This window comes from Muntiacus reevesi, chromosome 5 (assembly GCF_963930625.1).
Source record: "Muntiacus reevesi chromosome 5, mMunRee1.1, whole genome shotgun sequence".
Lineage (NCBI taxonomy): Eukaryota > Metazoa > Chordata > Mammalia > Artiodactyla > Cervidae > Muntiacus > Muntiacus reevesi.
In genome coordinates, this window is record NC_089253.1 from 83,457,366 (window position 1) to 83,484,109 (window position 26,744).

The window sequence follows — 26,744 nt, forward strand, 5'->3', positions numbered from 1 at the left end:
GATTAGCAGTACAAAAGTGGGATTCATGGTGCTACAAAAAAAAAACAGGAAAAACAAGAAAACTGCAGGGACGGCGCATGGAAAGGGAGAGAGAAAACGAGGTGAAGAGAGAAGGGACGCGAACTCCTCTCCGGGCCCAGACGCCCCAGGACTTGGGATGCGACGTAAACACAACCCCGGAGCCTTTCTTCTGGCCTCGCCTAGCACTCACCATAGCCTCAGGATATTAGCACAAGGAAACAGGTATCTTTGCAACAGGAAGGAACCAACACCAACGCCGGGTTACTCCGGCAACAAAGCCCCGCCTACCGCCGGACTCCAGCCGGGCCGCCAGTGGCCCGCCCCTTCGTCTCTATTGGCTAAGAGTAAACGCACCTCCGCCCACTCGGTCGACAGTACTGCCCCTTCACTCCGTCGCCTAGGGTGACGGAACACCGCCTACCTCTTTCCCCGATCGTCACTTCCGTTTGGTTTACAGGTGGCCGGAAGTTGGAACTGCTACGTGGCTAAGGTCCAAATAATCTACATTTTTTAATAGGAGTTTATCCAGTTTCCACTTACTGAAGTCTTACACCAGATGTTTTATGTTGCTTAAGTTTAAATGCATCGCAGAGTGAGTTGACATTTTTCTTTTGGAAAATTTTCCGGAAACGAAACCCTGAGTAATCGGAAGTGATTATTTGTGAACCAGAAGCTTGATGTCACCAAGGCCTGGGCGGATCGGCTTCAGAATGCTAGAGGAGTGCCTGACGTTAAACCAGTGAGATCTGGACGAAGAATCTGTAAAGTGAGGCCCCCTGCAATAGGAAGAGTAAGAATCTGAGAGGTAAGTCCCAGAACGGACCTGTGTAACTAAGAGGGAATTTTGAAAGGGACGGCGGTACAAGTTGAAGTTTTGGTGTTGAGCCGCTTTGGATTTAGGGAAAGGTTGCCAGTTGTTCCAGAAAGGCTTTTACCGCCTTTAAGGCCATCCATACATTTCTGAAAGCATATACTATGCCATTTTAATTTTATTACCAAGAAGTGCAAATTAAGTTATAAATTTTTTTTTGTCGCTTGTCAGACATCTGAAGAGAAGCTCCTCTATGATGTATTTAATGAACAGTGGGTGGTGGTGGTGTTAGAAGCTCTAACAACTAACACTAACACTAAGCTCTAACACTAACAACTAAGTTGTTAGTCGTGTCCAACTCTTTGCGATCCTATGGACTGTAGCCCGCAGGCTCTTCTGTCCATGAAATTCTCCAGGCAAGAATACTGCCATTCCCTTCTCCAGGATTTAGTGAACAAAACAGTGTCGATGATGTCTCCTGAGGACTTAATTAGTTTAACTGCTTTTAATTTCCTGGTGTCCATCAGTGATACAAAAGCCCCTTACTATTTCTGAGCTAAATTTAAGGACACACATCTGATAATTTAGAGTCTACTGGTGGTAATTTAGAGTATACAGTGAAATTTGAAAGTAAGCTATCCCTAATTTTTTTAAGATATTTGGTAGTCATAACTATATTACCTTGTGAAAGGGGCTTTAAGGGGCACTTCCAAATGCAAGTTTACTAAATGCAGAAGCAAGTAGAATATCATAATATTGATATTATGAATATATTTATATTTATATGATACTGTTTTAATTCTTTCATTTTATACATTTTTAGGTTTTTCAATAGAAGTCTTGGGGTATATTTTCATTGGTGAAAAACAATGGCTACTCTTGAAAGCGTAGAAACCAAAGGTAAGTATTCTTCTTTTTGTGATAATTGTTTTTAAAACATGAAATTTATGACGATAAGATGAAGGAATGTTTGAGCCAGGGAACCAAACCCCAAAGAGCCCTTGGGAATCATCTGTGCTTCATTATCTCTTCATGTTTGTTTTTTAATACAGTGTTTACACCTCATCACCTCAGATATATGTTTGAATATTAACATTGTTTGGTAGTATTTACTAGATGGCTACTAGTGTTAAACAGTAGTGAAAGCAAATTTTTACAGCTGTGTTCTCTGTCCACTAGAAGATCAAGATTTAAGGAAATAAGAGCATACCTTTTTAAAGATTTATGTAGATAGACAAACAACTGGCAGATATAGAAGACCTTTTTCTTACTGCATTGGTTAGGGCTACTGAAAGAAAGTATCACAAACTGGTGACTTAAACAACAGAAATTTATTGTCTCACAATTTTGGAGTCTAGTAGTCCAAGATCTGGGCTTCCCTGGTAGCTCAGCTGGTAAAGAATTGCCTGCAGTGCAGGAGACCCCAGTTTGATTCCTGGGTTGAGAAGATCCCCTGGAGAAGGGATAGGCTACCCACTCCAGTATTCTCATGTTTCCCTGGTGGCTCAGACGGTGAAGAATCTGCCCACAATGCAGGAGACCTGGGTTCGATCCCTGGGTTGGGAAGATCCCCTGAAGGAGGGCATGGCAACCCACTCCAGTATTCTTGCCTGGAGAATCCCCACGGACAGAGGAGCCTGGTGGGCTACAGTCCATGGGGTCGCAAAGAGTCGGACACAACTGAGTGACAAAGCCCAGCACAGCACAGTCCAAGATCACGGGCTTCTCTGCTGGCTCAGTGTAGAGAATCTGCCTGCCGATGCAGGAGACTCAGGTCTGATCCCTGGGTTGAGAAGATTCCCTTGGAGTGGGAAAAGGCAACTCACACATTTTCTTTCCTGGAGAATCCCATGGACAGAGGAACCTGGAGGGCTACAATCTGTGGGGTCACCAAAGAGTTGGACATGATTTAGTGACTAAGCATCAACAACAACAAAGTCCAAGATGAGTGTGTTGGCAGAGCCATGCTACCTCTGCAGGCAGTAGAGAAGGATCTGTTCCAGGCCTCTCTCCTAGTTTCTGGTGGCTTGCTGGGAGTTTCTTGTAGTTCATGTCTTATAGACACATCACCATGATCTCTGCATTTTTGTTCATGTGGCCTTTTCCCTGTGTGTGTGTGTGTCTCTGTGTCCAAATTTATCCTTTTTTATAAGGATATCAGTCATATTGGATTAGAAATGCACACTACTCCAATATGATCTCATCTTAACTAATTACATCTGCAAAGACTTTATTTCCAAATAAGGTCACATTCTGAGGTATGGACAACATTATGAATATTTGGGGTGGGACACAATTCAACTCAGAATACTTGCTAACTACAATAGTTAACTTATTAGTCCTGCTTTGCTTGTCCTTTGTAGAGCATTTCATGCTATTGCTCATTCCCACTGTTTGAAATTCTTTCTATGATTTCCATGAGTTCGTCTTATTTTCCATCTACTCTGTGGCCCTTCACTGCCCAACACAGTAGCGACATGTGGCTATTTGAGTTTAAATTAATATTTTCTTAAAAATTAAAAAATTTTTAGGTTTTCGGGTTTTTTTTCAGGTTTCAGTCACATTGGCCACATTTAAGTGCTCAATAGTCACATGTGACTGGTGGCTATGTATTAGAAAGCGCAGATATAGAACATTTTCATCACTGTAGGAGGTCTTGTTGGACACCACTGCTCTAGCTATAGTTTTTTGTTTTGTTTTGTTTTTTGACTGTGTTGGGTCTTCATTGCTTTGCATCAGCTTTCTCTAGTTGGAGTGAGCAGGGGCTACTCTTTGTTGCAGTGCAGGGGCTTCTCATTACTGTGGCTTCTCTTGTTGTAGAGCATAGGTTCCAGGCATGCAGGCCTCAGGAGTTGTGGTACTCAGGCTCACTAGTTGCCACCTGTGTGTTCTAGGGCATGCCGGCTCCAGAGCGCAGGCTCAGTAGCCGTGATGCACAGGCTTAGTTGCTCTGGGATGTGTGGAATCTTCCCAGACCTGGGATCCAACCCGTGTCCCCTGCTTTGACAGGCAGATTCTTACCACTGTGCCACCTGGTTTGGCCTATAGTTTCTTTTTAATCCTCCTCTTCTTCTAGTTTATCTTTTAAATATTAATGTTTCTGAGCCCTCTTTCTCTTCTACTTTCACTGCTTTAATACTTACGACTTCCAAATCTATCTATAGCTTAGATCTCTTCTCTTGTGATTCAGACCCTTATAGCCTACTGTCTACTATCTTCACTTAGACATAGATAAGTCTTAGCATGTCCCAAAGTGAACACCTCTTGTTTCAGGTTATTCTTGGGTGGAGTGAGTTATGGAGAAACTATTTTCTTTTTTTGGGGAGGGGAGAGGGCGGGGCAGGGTGGAGTGAGATGAGAAACTATTCTTTGGAAGTCAGTTTTGCAGCAACTAGATCTCCAACAGCAAACTCTTTAAAGGGGGTTTAAATGTGTTTAGGAAGTGAAGATCATGCTAATAAATGTTTAATTGAATCAATTCACCTGTGTGCAACAGCATTTCAGAGTCACCAGAGGCTTTTTATAGTATTAGAGTAAGCAAATTAGAAACTGAAATGAAAGTAATAAGCTGGGGATTAATGGAAAAAAGAGCAATTAAATCATAACTAATATGAAAGCAGTTAACATGATTCTTGGCAAAAAGAAAAGTTACATACAACATTATCATTAGTAATTAAAAGTCATTGCAAGGCCTCTGTGAAATTAAATTATTATTTGTTATTACTTGTTTGTAATGAAGATTAGAGTTATAAAGCACTTTCACATACATTGTTTCAGTTGATCTTAATTTTACAGTGAAGTAGATAATTCAGCTATTAGTCCTAATCCTATGTAATATCATGATGACTGTTGTTAGTGAAGAAGAGTTACTTGTATCGCGTGGCCTAAGAAAGGGTGAATTTACTTATCATGGTTGACGTTTGTTGGTTGCTTGCGTTTCCTGTAACTGCCTCAGAAGAGAAGCAGGATTGGCTTAAGGAGACAGAACTTCCTCTCAGCGGACATTTGAGCAGTAGCCATCATGAGAGGGATGTGTCCTTGCTGCTAGGGCTGTTATTGAAAGAGAAACATGCAGTAAATAGGAACAGCTAGAAAATTAGAATTCGAATTCAAAACTTTTTCAGAGAGCAAAGTTGAAATTGAAAGTAAAGGGATTAAAGTCAGACAGTTTAGTCTGACCTTCAAATAGGAAGGTCTGAGATGTTCAGATACTTTTATTTCCATAAATAGTCTAACTTTTAAGTCTAGGTCTGTAGAATAATAGTTATTAGGTGAAAAAAGACTTCATGGGTAGATAAATTTGGGAAATGCTGGATTAGAGGAGAGATTATACTATAGAACCCCTCAGAGCCTTTAAAATACTAATGTACATTGTGCAACTCCAAAGAGATATAGTATACAGCATTGCCCACACTTATTTGACCAGAACTCTTTATTTGTGGGGCCTGTGACAAAAGGAATGTTTGGATTCCATGTCAGTACATGTGGGCCTAACTCTTAAATTCACTGCCTATAGTATATTTTTCTAGTTAAATGGTAACCAAACTTTATTAGGTGATATTGGTGACATTTAAAAGAATATTAATTTAAAATCACCAAGTGATGATCCCTAATAACTGTTTTATAGCTGAACTGTGTATGATCTGAAAAGTTTGTCAGATTATAAATGAGTAATTACTGATTTTGTGTAGTAAATAATTATTGGATGTTGAAATGAAATCTTCTAGGTAATGTGTTAATGTTAACATTGATGAACTTCAAAACACGTATTCACCTTTTCTGCACCAAATACCTTTAATGTAAGCTGATGATACAAACATTAGGAAGCAGTCCCTTCCCTAAGGATCTCTCAGCAATTTCATCTAAAGGAGAAAAATACTCTTGTGTTTGCATTATTCTGAAAGCACTGTAGGATATAGGGGTTGTGGGGGTTGGGGTGGGGGTGTGGGGGTGTGTGCAAGTTAAATGGTTTGCCCAAGGTCATATAATAAGTGGCAGTAGAGACTTAAGTTTTTAACTCAGAGTCCAGTGTTCTTTCCCCTGTAACGATCCGGCTGACTTTGAGTATCTGTCTTCAAAGATTTACAGTTTTATGAAAAAAGGAGAAATGTCTTTTTAATAACAAACTATAAAGTGATGTTCTTTTGTTGCTGAAAACTAGGTGAAGTTCACTGGTGCCGAATAGAAATGTGAAGACAGAGCTTTGCAGGAGGAGCAAAAGAGTAGCTTTGTTATTGGGTTGGCCAAGAGGTTCATTTGGGTTTTCCCATAAGATGTTATAGAACCCAAGGGGCCTTTTGGGCAACCCAGTACTTTGCCAGGCAAAGGGGGCCACAGCAGGCTACGCTGTCTAGACTGTCCCTTTCCTGAGGGATGGCAAGGGGTCTTACAGTTTCAGAGTGGAAAATAGGGCTGTAGATAAGGATCAGGGCTGATGTCCTCTTACATTCTTCTTTCCTCCTGGAGACATTAATTAAGATCATTAGGGCTGGCGTCAGGTGGTTCTAGAACTGATTCTGCTGGTCCTCAAGGTTATCGTATGACCTCCTTTCTGGAATGAAGAATGCTCACAAAGGACAGGAGCATTTCTTGACATCAGGTGCTTTCTAGACATCATGTGCTTAGTACAACTTTAGTGAGAGGGCAACCATTCTCAGGGTGCAGTTAGGCAAGAAAGAGAGAGAACAAAACATCTGTAGGAGACAGGTTGAATGGACAGAAAGAATAAAGACTATAACATAATAATGTGGGTGTCTCAACTAGTTTCTGCTACAGCAAATTTGCCTCAGTATTTTAGAGCAAGTGTTGGCAAATTAGGGCTCTTAGGCCTTCTGAGAATATTTGCAATCAGTTTGATAATAGGGATCACTAACTTTGAATCCCACTTAAGCCAACTGTTATCCCAAATAAAAGGGCTTCCCAGATGCCTGCCAGTGAAGGAGATGCCAGAGCTGAGGGTTCAGTCCCTAGGTTGGGGAGATCCTCTGGAGTAGGGCATGGCACATTCCAGTATTCTTGCCTGGAAAATATCATGGGCAGAGGAGCCTGATGGCTACAGTCCATGGGACTGCAAAGAGTTGGACATGACTGATCATGCATGCAAACACACATCCCAAATAAAAAGAACTGTTCTTTTCACTATTAGATCTATATTACAAAAAAAAAACCACTTTGTTATTATAATTTGAACTTCATCATTAAAATTTTGTTTTTTCTCTTCATATATAAATGCCTATATAATATCCTTAATTTTGCCTCATGGTCCACAAACCCTAAAATATTTATTATCTGGCCCTCTATGGAAAAAATTTGCCAACCCCTACTGTAGAATATTTGTTCTTTCCCTGCATGTTACCAATGTGGGAGAAAAGCAGAAAGAATGAGCTGTAAGCCTTAGATATGTTTTCATTCTTTGATAAGTGATCACAAGTAGAAATTAATATTGATGAATAATTGAAGAATTGTTTTGTTGGTTCCCTTCAAAGACTGGAAAGGGGTTGATATTTTACTCAAACATTGCTCATATTACAGAGCTTGTACAGAAGGTCGTTGTCCTGCCACCAGAACGGAGGTAATTGCTCTCGAATATGCCCCGGGTTGGGCCTAGTGCATATGTAATAAAGACTTCTATGTGTGTCACAGAAAAACAGAATTATGAAAGTAAGTTACCAGGTGAGAAAACATAAAGCCTTGGCTCCCAACCCATCTCCTTGCCTGTGCACATTAGCTGGAAGTATAGATGTTACAAAGAGGGAGCGGCCAGGTGATGCACAGTACAGCTTTGGTTCCCACAAATGCCTGAGTAAGTAGAACAGTTTCAACAAAGTTAAGTGTAAACTGAGTTTGAACAAAGTTGATTAATTTCTTGATTGGAGTTTTATAACAGATTTTGTTTGAAAAGAGATTTCTATTAAGTACCCATTAATGTTTCTTTGCCTTTTAAATTTACTGAATCTTCATTAGCTAAAATCCCAACTCAACAATGTTATGACTTGCTTAGAAATCATAATTAATTTTATTTCTTCAGGTTCAGTGGGCCTGAATGGTATAGCTCTAGTGTGTCTTTTTGTGGTCTTTTAAATTATTAATCTGTAGTTAATTCGTGGTTCTACATTACTTCTTAAATGCCAGAATGTCTGAGTGACAAGATTAAATTTGCATTAGGTACACTTAGACAAACTTAAAACCAGATTTTGAGAGCATGGAAATAGGCCTTTATTTTTAAAAAAGTTCATTTTTGGGGATTGTCCTCCATGCTAATGTGCATGAATTAACTACAAAACCCTTTCGCTTTCTAAAGTATTCCTTTTTTCATCTTTTTGAAAGTAAAATCAGTTCTAAAGCCCAAATGTCTTAGTTAACACTTAATACAGAAATGACAAATACTTTATTCTACTATAAAATATTTTATTAAATAGAACACCTTAATTATAGCTCAGATGTCATTCTAGCTCTTGTCTAATGAACGTAACTTGGGATTCCCTGTCCTTTACTACATACTTACAAAAAACTCTACAAAATCTGTTAAATGAAAAAATAGTTCTGGAGTATGGTGATATAACTTTATAGTACTTTAGCGTAAGAGAATAAAAAGCAGAATTATGTTTTATCATATTAATTAGCTTTCTCTCCCCTGAGAGAAACTCTGAAGTTTATCATTATCACCACTGTTACATGCGCTCATCCTTTTCTCCTTGTTACCATGCAGTAATTGTTCCTCAGAGAGTCTTAGGTATAAGGCATTTTATCAAGAATACAACGGTAAACACAAGGCACATAGTCCGGACCCTCATGGAACTTATATCCCAGTGGAAGGCACAAACAGTATATTTCTAATTACACTGAACAAAATGTCAGTTAACTGTTTTGATAAATGGTAAATGGTAAAAAGAAAGGCATGGTCTTTGCTGTAGAAGCACATAATCTTGGAAGACTAGAGAAAGGCTTCCCTTCGGAAAGTTTGAACTGAGATTTGAAAGGTGAGTAGGGAGGAGGAAGTTAGGAAGAATATTCCAGTAAGAAGTGTTTGCAGAGGAAGAGGAAGGTGTCTGCTCCTATTGAGACACTAAAAGAAAACAAATAAAACCCACTGGGAAAAAAAAAAAAATAATTAATTAAAAAAAAGAAAACAAATAAGGCTGGAACTTAGGATCTGAGGGAGTGAACGGCATAAAGTTGAGACCCAGGAGATGTGCCAGGGGACTAGATCACCGAGGGCCAGGTAGGCCATGGCGAGGATCTTGGTTTTTATTCTGAGAGTGATGGGAAATCATTCAAGGGTCCAATGCAGATAAGATCTGCATTTTTTTAAGCTTGCTATAATGGTTATATAAATTCTGTGGGCTTTTGCAACCTAACAGGGCTGTTAAGAGAGGCAATAAGTTTAGGCTGATAAGGTGCAATAGTTTTGGTTTGTGGGAAGACCCAAAAATCTGCCTGCAATGCAGGATACCCGGGTTAAATCCCTGGGTCGGGAAGATCCTCTGGAGAAGGGAATGGCTACTCACTCCAGTATTCTTGCCTAGAGAATTTCATGGACAGAGGAGCCTAGTGAGGTACAGTCCATGGGATCACAGAGTTGAACATGACCAAGGGACTATAATACACTTTCCCAGACCAGTTAACATCTTAGCTCTGAATTCATATTTGGACTGAAATCCTAGTTTGACACTGATGATTTGGACAAGCTATTTAACCTTTCATTGGCTCTGTTTCTGTCTGCAAAATGGGTACTGTTGTGCTAAGTCATGAGACTTGTAGAACCAAAATGATATTGATGCATCTGAAGGACTTAGTAGAACTGAGTCCTTGGCACATAGTAAAGTGAATAAAAGCTAATTGTCATTACCATTCCTAGGTTTTGGCCTCCATTTTCTCAAATGTATTCTGGACTTGTAAAATGGCAAGGAATCTCACTTGTTGCTCACAGGAATGTTAGTGAATTTACTAATTCAGGAATTCCATGTCAGTTAGGTGTCATTCCAGCCATCTCTTCGAGGCTTCCAACATTTCCTATCCTCACAGATCCTCAATTCTTTCTAAGCTCTAAACCACTTATTTTCTTGAATCAATTAGTGAAATTAGCCCTTTCTTAGAGAAAGGTGACTCAGTGAAACTTCTTACACTGCTTAATTTTAGATAAAGTAAAACAGAAAAGAAACAAACTATTTGTTCTTTGACTGGAGCAATGTTAGTATAGTAATGAGCATAACTGCCTTCCAAAGGTTATCTGAACTAAGGATGACTAGTCAGGTTTTGGAGAAGGACATGGCAACCCACTCCAGTACTCCTGCCTGGAAAATCCCATGGACAGAGGGGCCGGTAGGCTACAGTGCATGGGGTCACGAAGAGTCAGACATGACTGAGCGACTTCACTTTCACTTTTCACTTTCATGCATTGGAGAAGGAAATGGCAACCCACTCCAGTGTTCTTGCCTGGAGAATCCCAGGGACGGGGGAGCCTGGTGGGCTGCCGTCTATGGGGTCGCACAGAGTTGGACACGACTGACTCGACTTAGCAGCAGCAGCAGTCAGGTTTGGCTTATATGCGGGGAGATAATTTATTTCAATTGAGCAAATTAGTAGACATGTACAATATTGTATTAAGTGTTTCAGAGGAAGGGGGATGGGAGCTATCATTTATCTGCATTTACTTCTGTGTAAGACACTTCTACACTTGAAGGGGCAGTGTGTACAGTAGTCAAGGCCCTAATTTTTGGGACCAGGCTACCTAGAATTAAATTCTGCATTGTCTACTTGGAAAAGACCCTGATGCTGGGAAGGACTGAAGGCAAAAGGAGAAGAGGGCAGCAGAGGATGAGATGGTTGGATAGCATCACTGACTGAATGGACATGAGTTTGAGCAAACTCCAGGAGATAGTGAAGAACAGGGAAGCCCGGCATGCTGCAGTCCATGGGGTCACAAAGAATCAGACATGACTGAGCGACTGAATAACAATGACAACAATATCCTCTACTTACTAGCTGGGTGGTGTGACTGTGGGCAAGTTCCTGGACCTCTTTGTGCCTCATTTTCTTCATCTGTAAAGGAGAGCTAATTACACCTACCTCAAAGGGAGATTTTAAGAATAAATTACTTATATGCAGAGTATTTAGAATAGTGTTTGGCATGTGCTAAGTCTTTATAAATGTTGGTTATTTGTTACTTACCATTCTTTCGTTGAAGACACAGGTAACCCTAGATGTATTGTTAAATCTATTTCATGGAGGCTAAAACCGAAGCTCAGATAATTTGCAGGGTTTTGTACAGGATCACACAGGAAGCAGTGGTGGAAAAGGGACTAAGAACCAGCTCTGGCGAATCCCAGAGTCCGTGGCATTTCTATAATGTCCTGCTCCTTCCATCTGTTTAGGGCCTGGTGCCTGGCCACAGAGTGTTTATCAGATTTATTGGGAAAGTGGGATTTAGCATATAATAAAACCCATAAATGATAATTATGGGTCATGATTAAGATTCACACTGAGTGTTGAGATAGTAAGTAGCATAGGCATTCAGAGTGTAGACTAAAAGTTGGGAAATGTTAATGCAGAGTAGAGTTTAAGTTGGCTTCTTAAAGGGATAAGTTAGAATCAGAGTAAGTGGTGGAAGAAGCCATCTAAAAGAATAAATAGCAGAAACAGACGCCTGATTAGAGGCCTACGAGAGTAGTCCAGGTGGATAGTTTGTGAAGCATTCTTTGCTAAGAGTTCACCAACAGGTGAGTCTATTCTGAGATAAACACTTTCAAATAGGTATATACATAGCCTACATTTATTTTTATATTTAACTAAGATTATTGAGTGTCCACAATGTGCCAGGCATTTGATCTTACTACAGTCTTTCTTACCACAACCTTGTAGCATAATTATTACATATTTGTTACTGTCTCCACTTTTCAGATTAGGAACTTGAGATTCCTAGAGAGTTACATTATTTACCTAGGATTATACTAGGAAGTGGGCTTTCCCAGTGGCTCAGCAGTAAGGAATCTGCCTGCGATGCAGGAGACACAGGAAACATGGGTTCGATCCCTGGGTCAGGAAGATCCCCTGGAGGAGGGCATGGCAGCCCACTCCAGTATTCTTGCTTGGAGAATCCCATGGACAGAGGAGTGTGGCTGGCTATAGTCCACAGGGTCGCAAAGAGTTGGACACGACTGAAGCGACAGCACAGCACAGCACTAGGAAGTAGAAGTGGGAACCAAATACCTTGATTCCAAATCTCTTGCAGTTCCTACCAAGAGAGAAACCATTTACTTAAGGAAGGTTTGAACCTATAAGACTTCGTTCATTCTTTGTTGACACAGGATTGTTTCGAAATTTAATTTTTATTCTAAAGATTTTCTTTTGTTTTTCAATGCCAGGAATTCTGAATGTAGGGTAAAGTATATCGCCATTTTCCTGGCATTTCTTTACAGCAAATAGCTTGTTTTGTTTTCCATCCTACAGTCATCCTTACTCCATCCCCAATCCGAGGAGCGGGAGATGGAATGGAAACTGAGGAGCCACCTAAATCTATTGAAGTTACTCCTGGGATCCAGCCTATAACACATCACAGCCTTCAGAGTCCACGAAAGAAAGCAGTCCCCTCAGAGAGCCCAGGAGTTCTTCAGCTAGGGAAGATTCTGACTGAAAAAGCCGTGGAAGTCGAAGCCGTAAGAATATTAGTTCCCAAAGCTGCTATAACCCATAATATCCCCTACAAAAATGCAAAGGTTAAGTCTCTGGGACAGCACAAAGGAGAACTCCTTGGCCAGCCAGAGGGAGTCATAGAATCCAGAAAAGAACTGTCCGAGGTAAAGAATACATTGGAAAAGCTCAAGAACTCTGAAAGGAGGTTGCTACAGGACAAAGAAGGCCTTTCAAACCAGCTCAGAGTACAGTCAGAGGTAAGAACAGCCTTAATGGCGTTAATGACAATGGCTCTTAACACCTGGGCCTTCTCAGCCTGCATGTTAGAATGAACATACAGAATGTTATAAATAGAGAATAAAATATATTTCTCTTAGAATGTCATTCATTACAACTTGACATTACTCCAAAAAGCTTCCTCTTAAATTTCTCATTCTCTTAGTGCCTCTACTAGAATTAGTTTATGTTGGGAACTTATATTCTAAACATGGTTGAAGATGACCTGTAAGGTACTTTGGACAATGTGAGGTACTTTGGACATTGTACAAGACCACCTGTAAGTTATTAAGGAGGTTACAGCTAAGAACTCACAGGCCAGAGATTAACCAAATTGATAGATAGTAATCCTTGCTTGAAGAATCCATAAATTCCAAGTATTTTTTCTATGTATAGATGATAATTAGAATAAAGAAGATTGTGGATTAAGTATTGGTATCTTCATTGTAAATTGGAAATTACCTATATTGCTTGATTTACTTTCTTTAAACTTTTGTTGTTCAGTCACTAAGCTGTGTCCAACTCTTTGCAACCCCATGAACTGCAACACGCCAGGCTTCCCTGTCCTTCACTGTCTCCTGGAGTTTACTCAAACTCATGTCCATTGAGTTGGTGATGCCATCCAACCATCTCTTCCTCTGTCGCCCCCTTCTCCTCCTGCCCTCAATCTCCTCCTGCCCTCCAACATCAGGGTGTTTTCCAATGAGTTGACTCTTCACATCAGGTGACTAACAGAGAAACAAAGTGAGGAGTGGTAAGGCAATGTTTGCTAAAATGTAAAGTTTAAAGGCTATTAAAAAAAAAGTTCATAGTCTTTAATCTTTACATCTTAGTAAATATAGCCCTACCACTGCCCACTTTGTTAGATTATACATCTTTCTACTAGATGTTAGTCTTTATAAGTGACGCCATGGTTACTGATTCTTATCCAAATATTGTTTCTAATGTATTTAATAATATATTTTAAGTAACTAATTTGAAATTACAAAACTAGTACATATTTATTTGCAAACATCTTAGAAAATACAGAAAAAACAATGAAAATAGTATCACCTATAAATACCATCCAGCTATAAATGCATAATTATACATATTGAGTTCATTTTTGCCTTGTAATTTACTTTTTTTAGTTGTTAATATTTTCCCATGTCTCAAGATAATATTTTTCCATGTCTATTAAAATATCATTATTAATAGCAACAGTGTTTTTCAATGACTATACCATATACCAATACCTTTTATTGGACATTTGTTTTAATTTTGTTTCAGTTTTGATAACAATGTGAAGAACATGATTATAGACATCTTGAATTGCTTTCTTTGCTTAAATTCTTAAAAATCCTATGGCACAAAGAAACCAATTTTTAAATGTTGAAAAAGATTTATAAAACACTGTCATACTTTTTGGCAAAATTTATTGGTTCAGTTTTTTAATTTTTTGCCTTTAAATGTTGACAAGAGACAGTTTGTAATTTTTATGATAATGATTTGTACTCTTAAGAGGCTCAAATCATAACCACATGGACTGTTGATTAATAGAGATATAGACATGGTATGTATATATTATGAAACTTAACTTTTTGATATCACTTTTTGATATGTACTTGTAGTAATGGAGGTCCAAATTACATGAAGCAGTTTCTCTTCTGTTCATTTTGCTACATTGAACTCACTGGCATTACTTTGAGCTTGTATTGGTCATGATTTCTTCCAGGTCAATCGTGAGTTAAAAAAGCTGCTGGTGGCTTCTGTTGGGGATGACCTTCAGTATCACTTTGAACGTGTAGCCCGTGAGAAAAATCAGCTTATTTTAGAAAATGAAGCCCTGGGTCGAAATATCGCTCAGCTTTCCGAACAGTTAGAACGGATGTCGATACAATGTGATGTGTGGCGAAGTAAATTCCTCGCAAGCAGGTATTTTCTCTTTTATTTCCTAGTTTTTGCTCTGCCAGATTTGTTGACCCTCCTAATGCAAAAAAAAAAAAAAGAAAGAAAAAAAATGGATTGTAGTGTGAAAATTTCTGACTGAGATTGTCAGATTACCTCATACATTATTTAAGAGGTAGACTCTCCCTCCTCTGGATGGTCATACAGTAAATAGTAATTCATTTCCTACTTTTTCCTCTGTCAGATTTGTTGACCCTTCTAATGCAAAAAAAAAAAGAAAAAACGATTGTAGTGTGAAAATTTCTGACTGAGATTGTCAGATTAACTCATACATGATTTAAGAGATGGACTCGCTCTCCTCTGGATGTAGTCTGCCTAAATGGATAAGTGCTAGCATAAAGCTACTCCCTCATTCCAGAATTCTGAGTTACTCTTCTGTAGTGGAAATCACTCTGACTACAATGTTTAAGATCAAAACAAAACTAAACTCAGACAGCTAATAAATAAATTTAAATTTTTAAAAGACGATTTTTCCCCACATCCTCTCTAAAAACTCACATATCATTGCCACTCCATAATGTCTTATTTTGTCTCTCAGACTCTGTTCTCATTGCTCATTTAACTACATCATTATAGAGCTTCCCAACCTTTTCTCTCCATGCACAAATAGAAAGCAATAATAATCTGCATGGTGTACTGGACGAGGCTACCTCTCCAGTAGAGGTGAGAACCTCAGGCCCATGAACACACTGGTAGTTGGGAAGGTCTCTTATATGTTACGATTTTCTATTCATCCCCTCCTTCCGACTTTGAGTTACTGGAGAACAGAATCTGGGTGTTTTCCGTCTGGTGTATTTTCAGCATTTAGCTCAGTGCTTCACATATGTTTAATAACATTGATTAATAACATCATCTGGAGGTTTCTCACAAACACCAAAGGTTTCCAGGCTGTACCTTAAGAACCACTGATTGTAATGAATATATTTTTAGAAAATTATTTCTTCATGTCTTAATATCAGTGATACTTTCTAATAATTGATTACTGTTAAAATCCTTAATTTGTTTTCTAATTGTACTAATAAAGGATGTATTTGGAGAAATGAATTTACTGTTTATTGGCTTAGAATGAATAAGTTAATTTTTACTGAACAGCTTAAGAAGCAAATCATGCATGCATTTTACAGATTACTACAATATGTAACTTATTAAACATTCTGATCAATGTTAATAGTAATACTTTGAGGGCAATAATTGTGAAACCAAACTTTATTGATAATTTAGTTGATTTAATCTTTTAACGTCAAAACTGTTTTCATTTTAAGGAATTCAGTAGTTACTGTGGTCTGAGACTTTAATTTTAGGTGTAAGATTTTTCAACTGAATAAAAATACTTTAAAATTTCGCTTCAATTCTATCAGTGGAGAATTGTTAAATACATTTTGCTACATCCAGTCAGAAAACATGAAGCTGTTTCTTTTTTTTTTTTAAACAAAAAAGGAAATGAAATGGCTCTGTGTATGCTAATATGAAAAAAATCATCAAGGTAAATTATTAGGTGAAAAAGTGAACTACAGAAAAGTTTGTATTAAATAATTCCTTTTTGTAAATAAAATTAATATATTTATTTTTATATATACGTTTATGCTTATATATGTATAAGTTATTTTTTTCTAGAAAAATGTATTGGTTACTTTATTGATTACTGATTATAAGAGGGGGGGCCAGGCTGCTGGACAAGAAGACTTCGTTTTCCTTTTATATAAGCCTCTCTATATTTAATGTTTTTCTAATGGCAAAAAGGTGATGAGTGGTAGAAAAATAACTTTTGTTTTTCTCTAAAATTCTCTCTATTTGAGAACAATGACAGGGAGGCCTGGCGTGCTGTGGTTCATGGGGTCTCAAGGAGTCGGACACAACTGAGTGACTGAACTAAACTGAAATGAATGTTATTTTTCTTCCAAAACTTGATTAATCTAGAGTGAGACTGAAGTACATTCCAAAGTCACTATACAGGAAAGTTAAAACACTGTTTTCTTTGTCATTTTGTAAACAGATATTTTAATTGAGTCCCTTTATAAATGTTATGAACTGTGGTGTTGGAAAAGACTCTTGAGAGTCCCTTGGACTGCAAGGAGATCCAACCAGTCCATCCTAAAGGAGATCAGTCCTGGGTGTTCATTGGAAGGACTGATGCTGAAGCTGAAACTCCAATACTTTGACCATCTGATGTGAAGAGCTGACTCATTGGAAAAGACTCTGATGCTGGGAAAGATTGAAGGCAGGAGGAGAAGGGGACGACAAAGGATGAGATGGTTGAATAGCATTACCGACTCAATGGACATGGGTTTGGGTGGACTCCAGGAGTTGGTGATAGACAGGGAGGCCTGGCATGCTGTCGTTCATGGGTCACAGAGTCGAACACGACTGAGTGACTAAACTCATTGAACTTAAGTGAAGGTTTAACAACTGAGAAGTAATTTGACAGTGTTAAATCTTTTTTCTAAGTTTTTAAAAATGACAGTGACAGAGGTAGGTATATTAACTTTTTAACACTGCCTGAGAATTTATATGTAAGATTTTGATCTTTTCCAGGGTTATGGCAGATGAGTTAACCAACTCCAGAGCAGTTCTGCAGCGTCAGAACCGTGATGCACAGAGCGCTATACAAGATCTCCTGAGTGAACGGGAACAGTTTCGTCAGGAAATGATTGCTACGCAGAAGTATGGCACTTGTTTACATTCTAAGAGCTTCTACTTTTTCCTGCAATTTTTGTTATTGTTATAGTTCTTTCATATTTCTACATTTATTAACTCACTGAGCATATACTTTGAGTAGCATTTTAAAATAGCTGCCCAGGGAAAGGAGGAAGAATGAAAAAAACAGAAGACATGCTTCTTATATTCTTAATGGGGAAGAGATTAGTTATATCTATAATGGAAAAAATTTTTGCATTTAAAAGTAGTTTTTGGTTACAGTTATAGCAGTTTTGTATAGATTTTGGTAGAAGCCAAAAAGTATACTGGTCTTTACTTTGGAGTGAGATCTTTTTGAGAACTGTTCTACAGAATGAGAGCTTACTTTCATGTCCATATGCACCAGAACTGTCAAAATTGAAAGTCTTCCTTAAAAAAACTTTATACTTTTATATAATTGATTTCTTACAAATTAAATAAGTAAAAGTCAAGAGAAAATTATAGGGGACATTAGAAGAATGAAAACACAAATATATCAAAATATCAGATTTTGTGGGAGGCAACTAAAGCAGTGTTTAGAAGGAATTAATAAAGCTATAGCTTTAAATGCTTATTGTAGGAAAGGAAAAAAAGGTCTCATCAATAAACTAAGCTTCCTTTTTAAGAAATACAAAGAGTAAATTAAGCAGAAGGAAAGAAAGGATGAGAGCAGAAATAGATGAAATAGAAAACCAAACACTGTTTCTTTGAAAGGATAAATATACAAAACCTCCAGGCAGTATAATCAGGGGAAAAAAAGAAAGATACACACCATAAGAAGGAAAGGGGTACACTACAGAGTCTGTAGTCATAAGATAATAGGGGATGTTATGAACAACTCTTTTCCAATCAGTTCAACAGCTTACATGGACAATCTACTTAAAAGACAGACTAAGAGAACACTCAAGAACAGATAACCTGAATAGCCCTGACCTATTAAAGCAATTTACTTTGTAGTTAAAAATCTTCTAATAAAGGAAATTCCAGGCCTACATGGATCAACTGGTAAATACTAACAAACATCTAAGGAAGAAATAAAACCAAATTTATACAAACTTTACTAGAAAATAAAAGAACAGTTTCTACCTTATTTTATGAGGCCAACATCATCTTGATACCAAAACTATACAGAGGCATTACAAGAAAACTTCAGGCCAATATCTATCTATAATGAATATAGATGCAAAAATCCTTAATAGAATTTTAGTGATTCAAATCCAACAATATATAAAAAGCTTTATACATCATGGCCATGGAGGTTTTACCCCAAGAATTATAGGTTGGTTTATCATTTAAAAATCAACCAATGAAATACAAAAAAATTATTTTATATATATATATATATATGCACACACATAACACATATATATACACACACATATGCATACACATATATATACACACATACCATATAAGCATCTCAATAAATGCACAAATTAAATAAGTAGTTCTATAATACTACCTGAGTATATTATATTTTACCTGTACTAAAATAAGAGAACCAAAAAGGTACTGTTTGTTGATTTCCAGATAACCGTAAAATCAGTTTAAGTGCTTTCTGTAATCTGACTTATTTTACCAGACTCCCTGGTTTATTGAACTCTTGAGAGAAAGAGGAGAAAGAAAGTATGTGATTTCAGAAACATGTTTCTCAGCATTCTTGATTTTTATATTTTATCCTGTTACTAATGTTCAGTGCTGTGTGTTGCTGCAGGTTGCTGGAGGAGCTCTTGGTCTCTTTGCAGTGGGGAAGGGAGCAGACTTACTACCCTAGCGGGCAGCCTCACAGCACGGCAGAACTAGCATTAACAAATCACAAGTTGGCAAAAGCAGTAAATTCTCATCTTCTGGGAAATGTTGGCACAAATGGTCAAAAAAAGGTTCCATCAACAGTTGAATTCTGCAGTACTCCAGCAGAAAAAATGGCTGAAACGGTAAAATATTTCTCTTTCGTGATCTGTAAAACCTCTAAGACTGTCCTCTTACATGTTATAAGGAAAAGTGCTTGGCACTGGGAGTTAGGAAATATGGAATCATACTTGATTCTCATGCTAATGAGCTAGTGATCTTGGAGAAAATTATTTCATCCTCTGAGCTTAATTTTCTCAAACTCTATTACTATACTTTTGAGGAGAAAAAAGTGTAATTGTTTTTAAAGATGGCCATTCCTATCTTAGTTCAGCTACTTGCCCTCTTGGTTTCTATACCCATCCAACTCGTACCTCAAATTCAGTAGATGACTTTGGTTCCTCATTCACAGAAGAAAAAGAGGGTAGAGAAAACTCCCTCCAGGTCCCAGCTTGGTATCTCGAAGCCTAGCTATGTGACCTCCATCCTTACATATATTTCTGTTACTGGAAAAGGTGTCTCTTTGCCTCTCCAAAGCATAGCATATTCCCCCAGGCTTATCCCACCTCCCACTAACAGGTACTTCTGTTGACTCTTTCCTTTTGGTTTAAGAACATGTCCAAGTGTCTTCCATCTAAAAAGAAAACTGTTCCCTCTATCTTAAGTTCTCTACATATGGTCTTATCACCTTCCCTTCACAACCAAGAATCTGGAACAACCCATTCATATTTATTTCTACTTACATACTTCCCTTCCTCAACTCCTGCCATTGCTTTTCTCAGTAGACTTCCAGCTCCACTGTCCTCAAAAAGGACTCTCATAAAGGCCATGAATATTTAAGTACTTTGTCACATTTTATTTCAACTCCCTCAGTTTCTGAAGCTGTCATACTCTCCCAACTCTTTGCTACTGCTGTGACTGTTCGTTCTCAGTATTTGGTGGGGGGAGGGGAATCCTCTTCCTGTGCCCACTCTTGAACCTTTACTCATGTAGCTAACTTTCTGCATCATCTCAGGACTATCATTAGCTAATCCCCATAGCTTTATGCTTGTGACTTCTTCAGCTGAGACTTTTTTTCCTAGAATAAGACACATACCCAGTTGGACATCTGCATCAGCTCGTCCCATAGAAGCTAAAAATAGAACAACCTCTTGCTTTTGTATTTGTATTCCCATTCTAGAGGGGGAAAAAAAGTAAAAGAAAAATAACCTGTTTCTTCTCCTGTATTTCCTAGCTTAGCAAACTGTACCCACTACACTGGATGTTTTGAAGATTCCATAAAATAATACATATAAAGCCTGTAGCCATTTCCAATATAGGTACAGTAATTTCTCAATAAATAGTGGCTATCATTTTTATTATTATATCCTTCATCCCCTAAACCTGTTGCATTTATGAGTCCTGTCAGTTTCTTCTAATTTGTTACCTCTCCCAAGTTTAGACAACTGATTGCCAGGCTAGACTGTAGCATAGTCTCCTAACCAGTATCCCTCCCTTGCTTTTTTACTTAACCTCCAGGCCATCGTCTGCTGCCAGTGTTATTTCAAAAACGTCAATCCCATCATCTTGGTACTCCTGTTCAGAGGACTCCCAGTCTCTCATTACTCAATTGGCATTATTTCATATTGTATAGAAGGCGTTTCATCAATCATTATTCCAGCTCCCCTTCCCCTGGATCATTTCCCAGGTGTGCCCACCCCCTGCACTTCACATCCCAGCTGTGTTAACCACTTTCATTCCTCAGATGGGCCACTGTATCTCATACCTCTGTACATACTTTCCCTCTGCCTAGGCGGCCTCCCAACAATCTCTCTTCTTGCCCAACCACTGCACTGCCTTTAAGAATCAGCCTTCCCTGATTCCTTCAGGCAAACCTAGATTTTCCTTCCTCTAGGCTTCCATTTCATCTTGTACATAAATCTAGTATAGCTCTTTATCATGTTACATTGCAGTTTGAGTCTCCGCCTCCCAAACTGTAAGCTCTTTAAAGATGGGCATTGTGTTTCCTCAAGTCTGGCATAATCCTTTATACATAGTAGGTGTTCAGCTATTTACTGAATGAATTAGTCCCTGAAACTGAACATTATCCAAAATTGTTTCTCCTTTTCTATTCTTTTTTGGTGGGGGGTTGGGGGGTGGGGGGGCGGTGGATTGTGTTCCTGCCCACTCCGTTGCTGCCAGTAGCGTCTGGTATAATTAACTGCTTCTGATATTTTGAAACACTCTCTTCCCATGGCTGATGTAACCTTACACCCTCTGGACTTTTCTCTTTTCTCTGACCATTCTGTTTCACCATACAATGATGAGTAGCCTCAGGGCTTGGTCTTGGTTTACATCCACTCCTTCCAGTCCTTCATCCACCACATTGTCTCAGGTAACAAAACTGACAGTCCTCCTTCCTCAATGTCTCTTAGACCTTTTAGCCACATTGCTTCAAGATCAGCCTTTCTTAGCTGAATTATTGCATTAAACTCCCTTTCTCTCTTATTCCCATTGTCTGCTTTGATTCCCACCCCTTCTCTCATCCACCAGCTATGTACAGGGTGATCTCTCTGAAAGGCACCCAGCTTAAAATCTTTATCACTTTCAGGTTAAAATTTGGAAACCTTTTATTCTCTTGGTATCTCAGTCTCCTTTAATGTATTCATTTGGCATTTTGTTTCTCTCTAAAGACACATAAGGTACTTACAAATATAGAGAATAGGGGTACCTTTCTTATTTCCCCTTCTCAATTTATAAGCAGCTTTAAGATAAGCCCTTTATCTCTGTCCTTTAGCATCTAACCAAGCTCCATAAAAACAGAAGAATATCAAAAAATAAATTGAAGAACCAATAATCCTGTAGAAAAACAGAGGTATGGAAATGGAATGGTAGCTCTTAAATAATGCCATGACATTTTTTAATTAGCTGTGGCTCCTTGGGTACATTGGTAACTTAGAAGGAAAAAATCCTGTTGGACAATATGAGAGCTAGGGAAACAGACATCTTGAGCCATTTCTGAAAGCTGTTTTGAATAAGCCTTACATAGAAGAGAAAGCTCCTTTCCTCACTGCTTTTCCCAGTTCCTTTCTAATTCCACTGCCAGTCTCCTTTGCACAGTAACTCATACTCATCATATCATGATGGTTGTCATTGTTTAGTTGCTAAGTTACGTTCAACTCTTTTGCTACCCTGTGGACTATAGCTCCCAAGGCTCCTCTGTCCATGAGATTTCCCAGGCAAGAATACTGGAGTTGGTTGCCATTTCCTTCTTTAGGGGATCTTCCTGACCCAGGGATTAAACCCATATCTCCTGCATTATAGGCAGATTCTTTACTGCTAGGCCACCAGGGAAGCCCCATGATGATGGTTAGGAGAATATGAAAATGAGAAACAGGAGCTATGAGCCAGCCATGTTATCTTTACCCTTAACCAGAGAATTTTTTCAAACCAAGATTTCCTCCAGTTGTGGGTCTCAGAAAATGAAATGGAATAGAAAATTCAGAGCAGAAGAATTGAGAGTGTATGATGTCCATGAATCCAAGAAACAAAAACATGATTGTTAGCATAAAATATTGCATGTAAATTAGAAAAAAAAGAAATGAAAAGCCATTGATTTGACAAGTAAATGATCAAAAACTTTGAAATACATTTCAATAGAAGAATAAAGGTAGAATTCCAGTTTCAAAACAGTTCAATGAAGGCCTGAAGGAGAAAGGTAATAAGTATATTTGATTAAGGATAAAGATGAGTATCACTTATGGTAAAATTGATATAACCCTATCAATTTATTTTCTTCTATGTTTTCATATATTTTCATCAATATACATGAGCATTTCTTTATTTTTAAAAATTGGTAACCTAGGTAATATAACAGCTAGACGTCATTGTTAAATTTAGAACTTTTGAGAAAAAGCATAAGTTCTCGAGTCAAATTCATCATTCAGATCTTTCTTTTTATGGTAGTTACATATTAATGAAATAGAACGTATGAGTAGTTACATATTAGTAAGCCAAGGACTTCTGTAGTGACTGCTGTGTATATGACATTACCTTTTATTTTCCTTAGGTTCTACGCATTTTGGATCCAGTTACATGTACAGAAAGCTCACCTGATAATCCATTTTCTGAGTCTTCACCAGCCACCTTACTTGCTACAAAGAAAAATATTGGACGATTTCATCCCTATACAAGATATGAAAATATAACTTTCAATTGCTGCAATCACTGCCAGGGAGAACTTATTGCACTTTAACAATCAATATGGTGGAGGCACACTACAGGCACTTGCTTTTTACCCAAGAGTCATTATTATTTGGGAGCTGGGGGTCTTTGGATGCTAGAAGTATTATCACTTTCTATTTAAATAATACATATCCCCAAAGATGTTTCATGTACTGGACTCCAGATTACCCTTTAATAAATACCTCAGGGTAAAGAAAAAAAATGAAACTGTGTAGATATATATAAGTAGACAATACTTTCCAGGCTTGTTAGGATGGTTTTCCTAAAGGACTAGATTCTATACCTTTCTTTCAGGCCCTAATTTATTATTTATCTTGCTATATATTTTACATAAGATTGGCAGACTGTAGCCTTGGGTCGTATGCAGCCATACCCATTCATTTACTGTTGTCTGTGGTTGTGCTACAGCAGCAGAATTGAGTAGATACAACAGGGTTTATATAATTAGCAAAACCTAAAATATTTATTATCTGACTCTGTACAGAAAAAGTTTTCTGACCCTCACTCTAACACAAAAGTAGCTGCAAGGGTTGGGGAGGGAATGGGGTAGGAGTCCTTTCTCTTTTTGGTGATTTTGGAGAAAAGTACAAAAGAGTCTTACGGAAATAACACAGGTGGAGGAACTATTTTAAAAATAAATGCTAAATGTTAAAAAAAAATTTAAATATTTTACAGCCACATTAACAAATGCTTGAGCAAAATCATTGTTCTTATTTTGGTTTTATGCAGGGGATTCTGTATTTTAAATGGATTTAACTGATCTACAAAAGAAGCTTAACTATTGAGCTCAGTTTGGCAATTGCAGCACAATAGGAATATCCAATTTGATACTTATGAAGTATGGCAGAGAAAGTAAGATCTTTGGAGAACATCACTCAAGCTCAAAAATGCAATTCATCAATTGATTTTTATTATGTAACATATTATTTATGATGGGCCATCATAAAACACCTTTTTAGAGGCCTATAAAAATGTCCACAAAAATGTTTATAACAAATTACCCTAATTGGTTTCTTTACCTATCAGTCAAGAAATCCTCAAAAGACAAATCTGATCAAGTAACAATATATTTTAATGTCAACTTAATGATTTTTTTTTTTGGTCTGATTCATCTGAGTTGTAGTTTCAAGTGGGTGGCAATAAATTTCATTACCTGCTTTAGTTTAAAAATTGATTTTTTTTCCCCTCCAGAATGATGTGCTTCAATTCAAGTCTTCATCTAGCTTATACTATTTACAACTTATTCTTCAGTCTTTCCTTTAAGTTTACAGGGCATAAAACTTAGAAGAAAACATAGAGGAAAAGCTTCATGACAGTGGATTTGGCAGTGATTTCTTGGCTATGACACCAGAAGTACAGGCAACAAAAGAAAAAATGGATGAATTAAACCTCATCAAAATTAAAAATTTTCTGCATAGCAAAAGAAACACTCAACAAAATGAAAAGGGATCCTGCAAAATGATGGAAAATATTCACAAGTCATGTATCAAGGGTCTACTTATGAGACTAAATGAAGGGCTGCAAATCAACAACCAAAAAAAAAAAAATCCAGTTTAAAAAAAAATGGGCAAAGTAATAGACATTTCTCCAAAAAAGATATACAAATGGCCAATAAGCACATCAAAAGATGCTCAGCATCACTAATTATTAAGTAAATTCAAACTGCTATCACTTCACAACAGAATGGCTACTACCAATAAAGCAAAATAACAAGTGTTGGCAAAGATGTGGAGAAACTGGAACCCTTGTGCATTGCTGGTGGGTATGCATACAACTGCCGTGTGATCCAGCAATTCCACCCTGAGGTAGATACCCAGAAGAATTGAAAGCAGGGACTCAAAAGGATATTTGTATATCAATGTTCATAGCAGCATTATTCACAATAGCCAACAAATAGTAACATGTGTCCTTTGATGGATGAATACATAAACAAAATGTGGTATATCCATGCAATGGAATATTATTCAGCTTAGAAGGAGTAAATTCTGATGCTACAGCATAGATGAACCTTTAAAACTCCATACTGAGATCCAACACAGAAGGACAAATAATGTAAGATTCTACTTATATGAGGTACCTGAAATGATTCATAGAAATAGCAAGTAGAATAGTGGTTACCTAGGGTTAAGGGAAAGCAGAATGGAGAGCTTTTGTTTGTCAGGTACAGAGTTTCAGTTTGGGAGGATGAAAAATGGTGAACACAAAGGGGTAATGGTTGAACAACATATGAATGTACTTAATGACACTGAATTATACATTTTTTAAAATGGTCAAATGATAAGTCTTGGGTTATATATATTTTACCACAATAAAAAAATATTCTATACATATATTCTTGTAACCACCACAGAGTGGCACACTATGCAACTATTGGTTAAAAAGTGTCAGTAATAATAACAATAGCTCGATAACAGTTAATCGAGCTAAACAAAGCAAGAAAGAAAGAAAACAGACTTCATATTAACAACTTAAATACTATACCTTAAGGAACTAGAAAAAGAAAAGCCAACAACCCAGAGCTAGCACACGGAAGACAATTGAAATTAGAGTGGAGAGAAAATAGAAAAATAGAGAATGGAAATCAAAAGCTGGTTCTGTGAAAAGATCCACAAAATTGGCAAACCTATAACCAGATTGACCAAAAAAAAGTTGCAAATACCTAAACTCAGAAATGATGAGGGGACATTAGCAATCTCATTTAGATAAAGGAATAATTATATACCAACAAATAACCTGGATGAAATAGACAAATTCCTAGAAACACAATTTACCAAAACTGACTCAAGGAGAAATGGAAAATATGAAAAGGCTTATGTATGAGTGTGCTTAGTCGCTCAGTTGTGTCCAACTCTTTGGGACACTATGGACCGTAGTCCGCCAGGTTCCTCAGTCCATGGGAATTCTGCAGGCCAGAAAACGAGTGGGTTGCCATGTCCTCCTCCAGGGGATCTTCCCAACCCAGGCATTGAACCCAGGTCTTTTGCATTGCGTGAATTCTTTACCATCTGAGTCACCAGGAGAAAGGCTTATAATGAGAGATTATATCAGTAATCAAAAACCTCCCAACACCAAGAGCTATGGATATTGGATGATCAGTCAGTTCAGTTCAGTTCAGTCGCTCAGTCATGTCCGACGCTTTGCGACCCCATGAATTACAGCACGCCAGGCCTCCCTGTCCATCACCAACTCCCCAGAGTTTACTCAAACCCATTTCAATCAAGTTGGTGATGCTATCCAACCATCTCATCCTCTGTCCGCCCCTTCTCCTGCCCTCAATCCCTCCCAGCATCAGGGCTTTTTCCAATGAGTCAAC

The 26,744-nt window shown here is 37.9% G+C and overlaps 3 protein-coding genes across 4 annotated transcripts in view; 1 reads left to right on the forward strand and 2 right to left on the reverse strand.

Annotated features, from left to right (window-relative positions):
• The window catches only part of NME7 (NME/NM23 family member 7), a 232,294-nt gene extending 231,969 nt beyond the window's left edge, over positions 1-325 (reverse strand). Inside the window, exon 1 of the mRNA XM_065935656.1 lies at positions 212-325. Within this exon, the coding sequence (XP_065791728.1) occupies positions 212-214 (3 nt within the window). The 5' untranslated portion in view covers positions 215-325. The remainder of the gene's footprint in view (positions 1-211) is intronic.
• A 183-nt stretch (positions 326-508) lies between these two features.
• BLZF1 (basic leucine zipper nuclear factor 1) lies at positions 509-24,592 on the forward strand. Its single transcript, XM_065935662.1, has 7 exons — positions 509-826; positions 1,656-1,732; positions 12,281-12,720; positions 14,454-14,653; positions 17,219-17,347; positions 19,074-19,293; positions 23,256-24,592. Exons 2-7 carry the CDS (start codon positions 1,702-1,704, stop codon positions 23,439-23,441), a joined length of 1,206 nt encoding a protein of 401 aa, XP_065791734.1. The 5' UTR covers positions 509-826; positions 1,656-1,701; the 3' UTR covers positions 23,442-24,592.
• CCDC181 (coiled-coil domain containing 181) overlaps positions 14,573-26,744 on the reverse strand; it is a 40,403-nt gene continuing 28,231 nt past the window's right edge. For both annotated transcript variants that reach the window (XM_065935660.1, XM_065935661.1), the window contains exon 7: positions 14,573-14,705. The gene's annotated coding sequence lies outside the window, so the exon portion shown is untranslated. The remainder of the gene's footprint in view (positions 14,706-26,744) is intronic.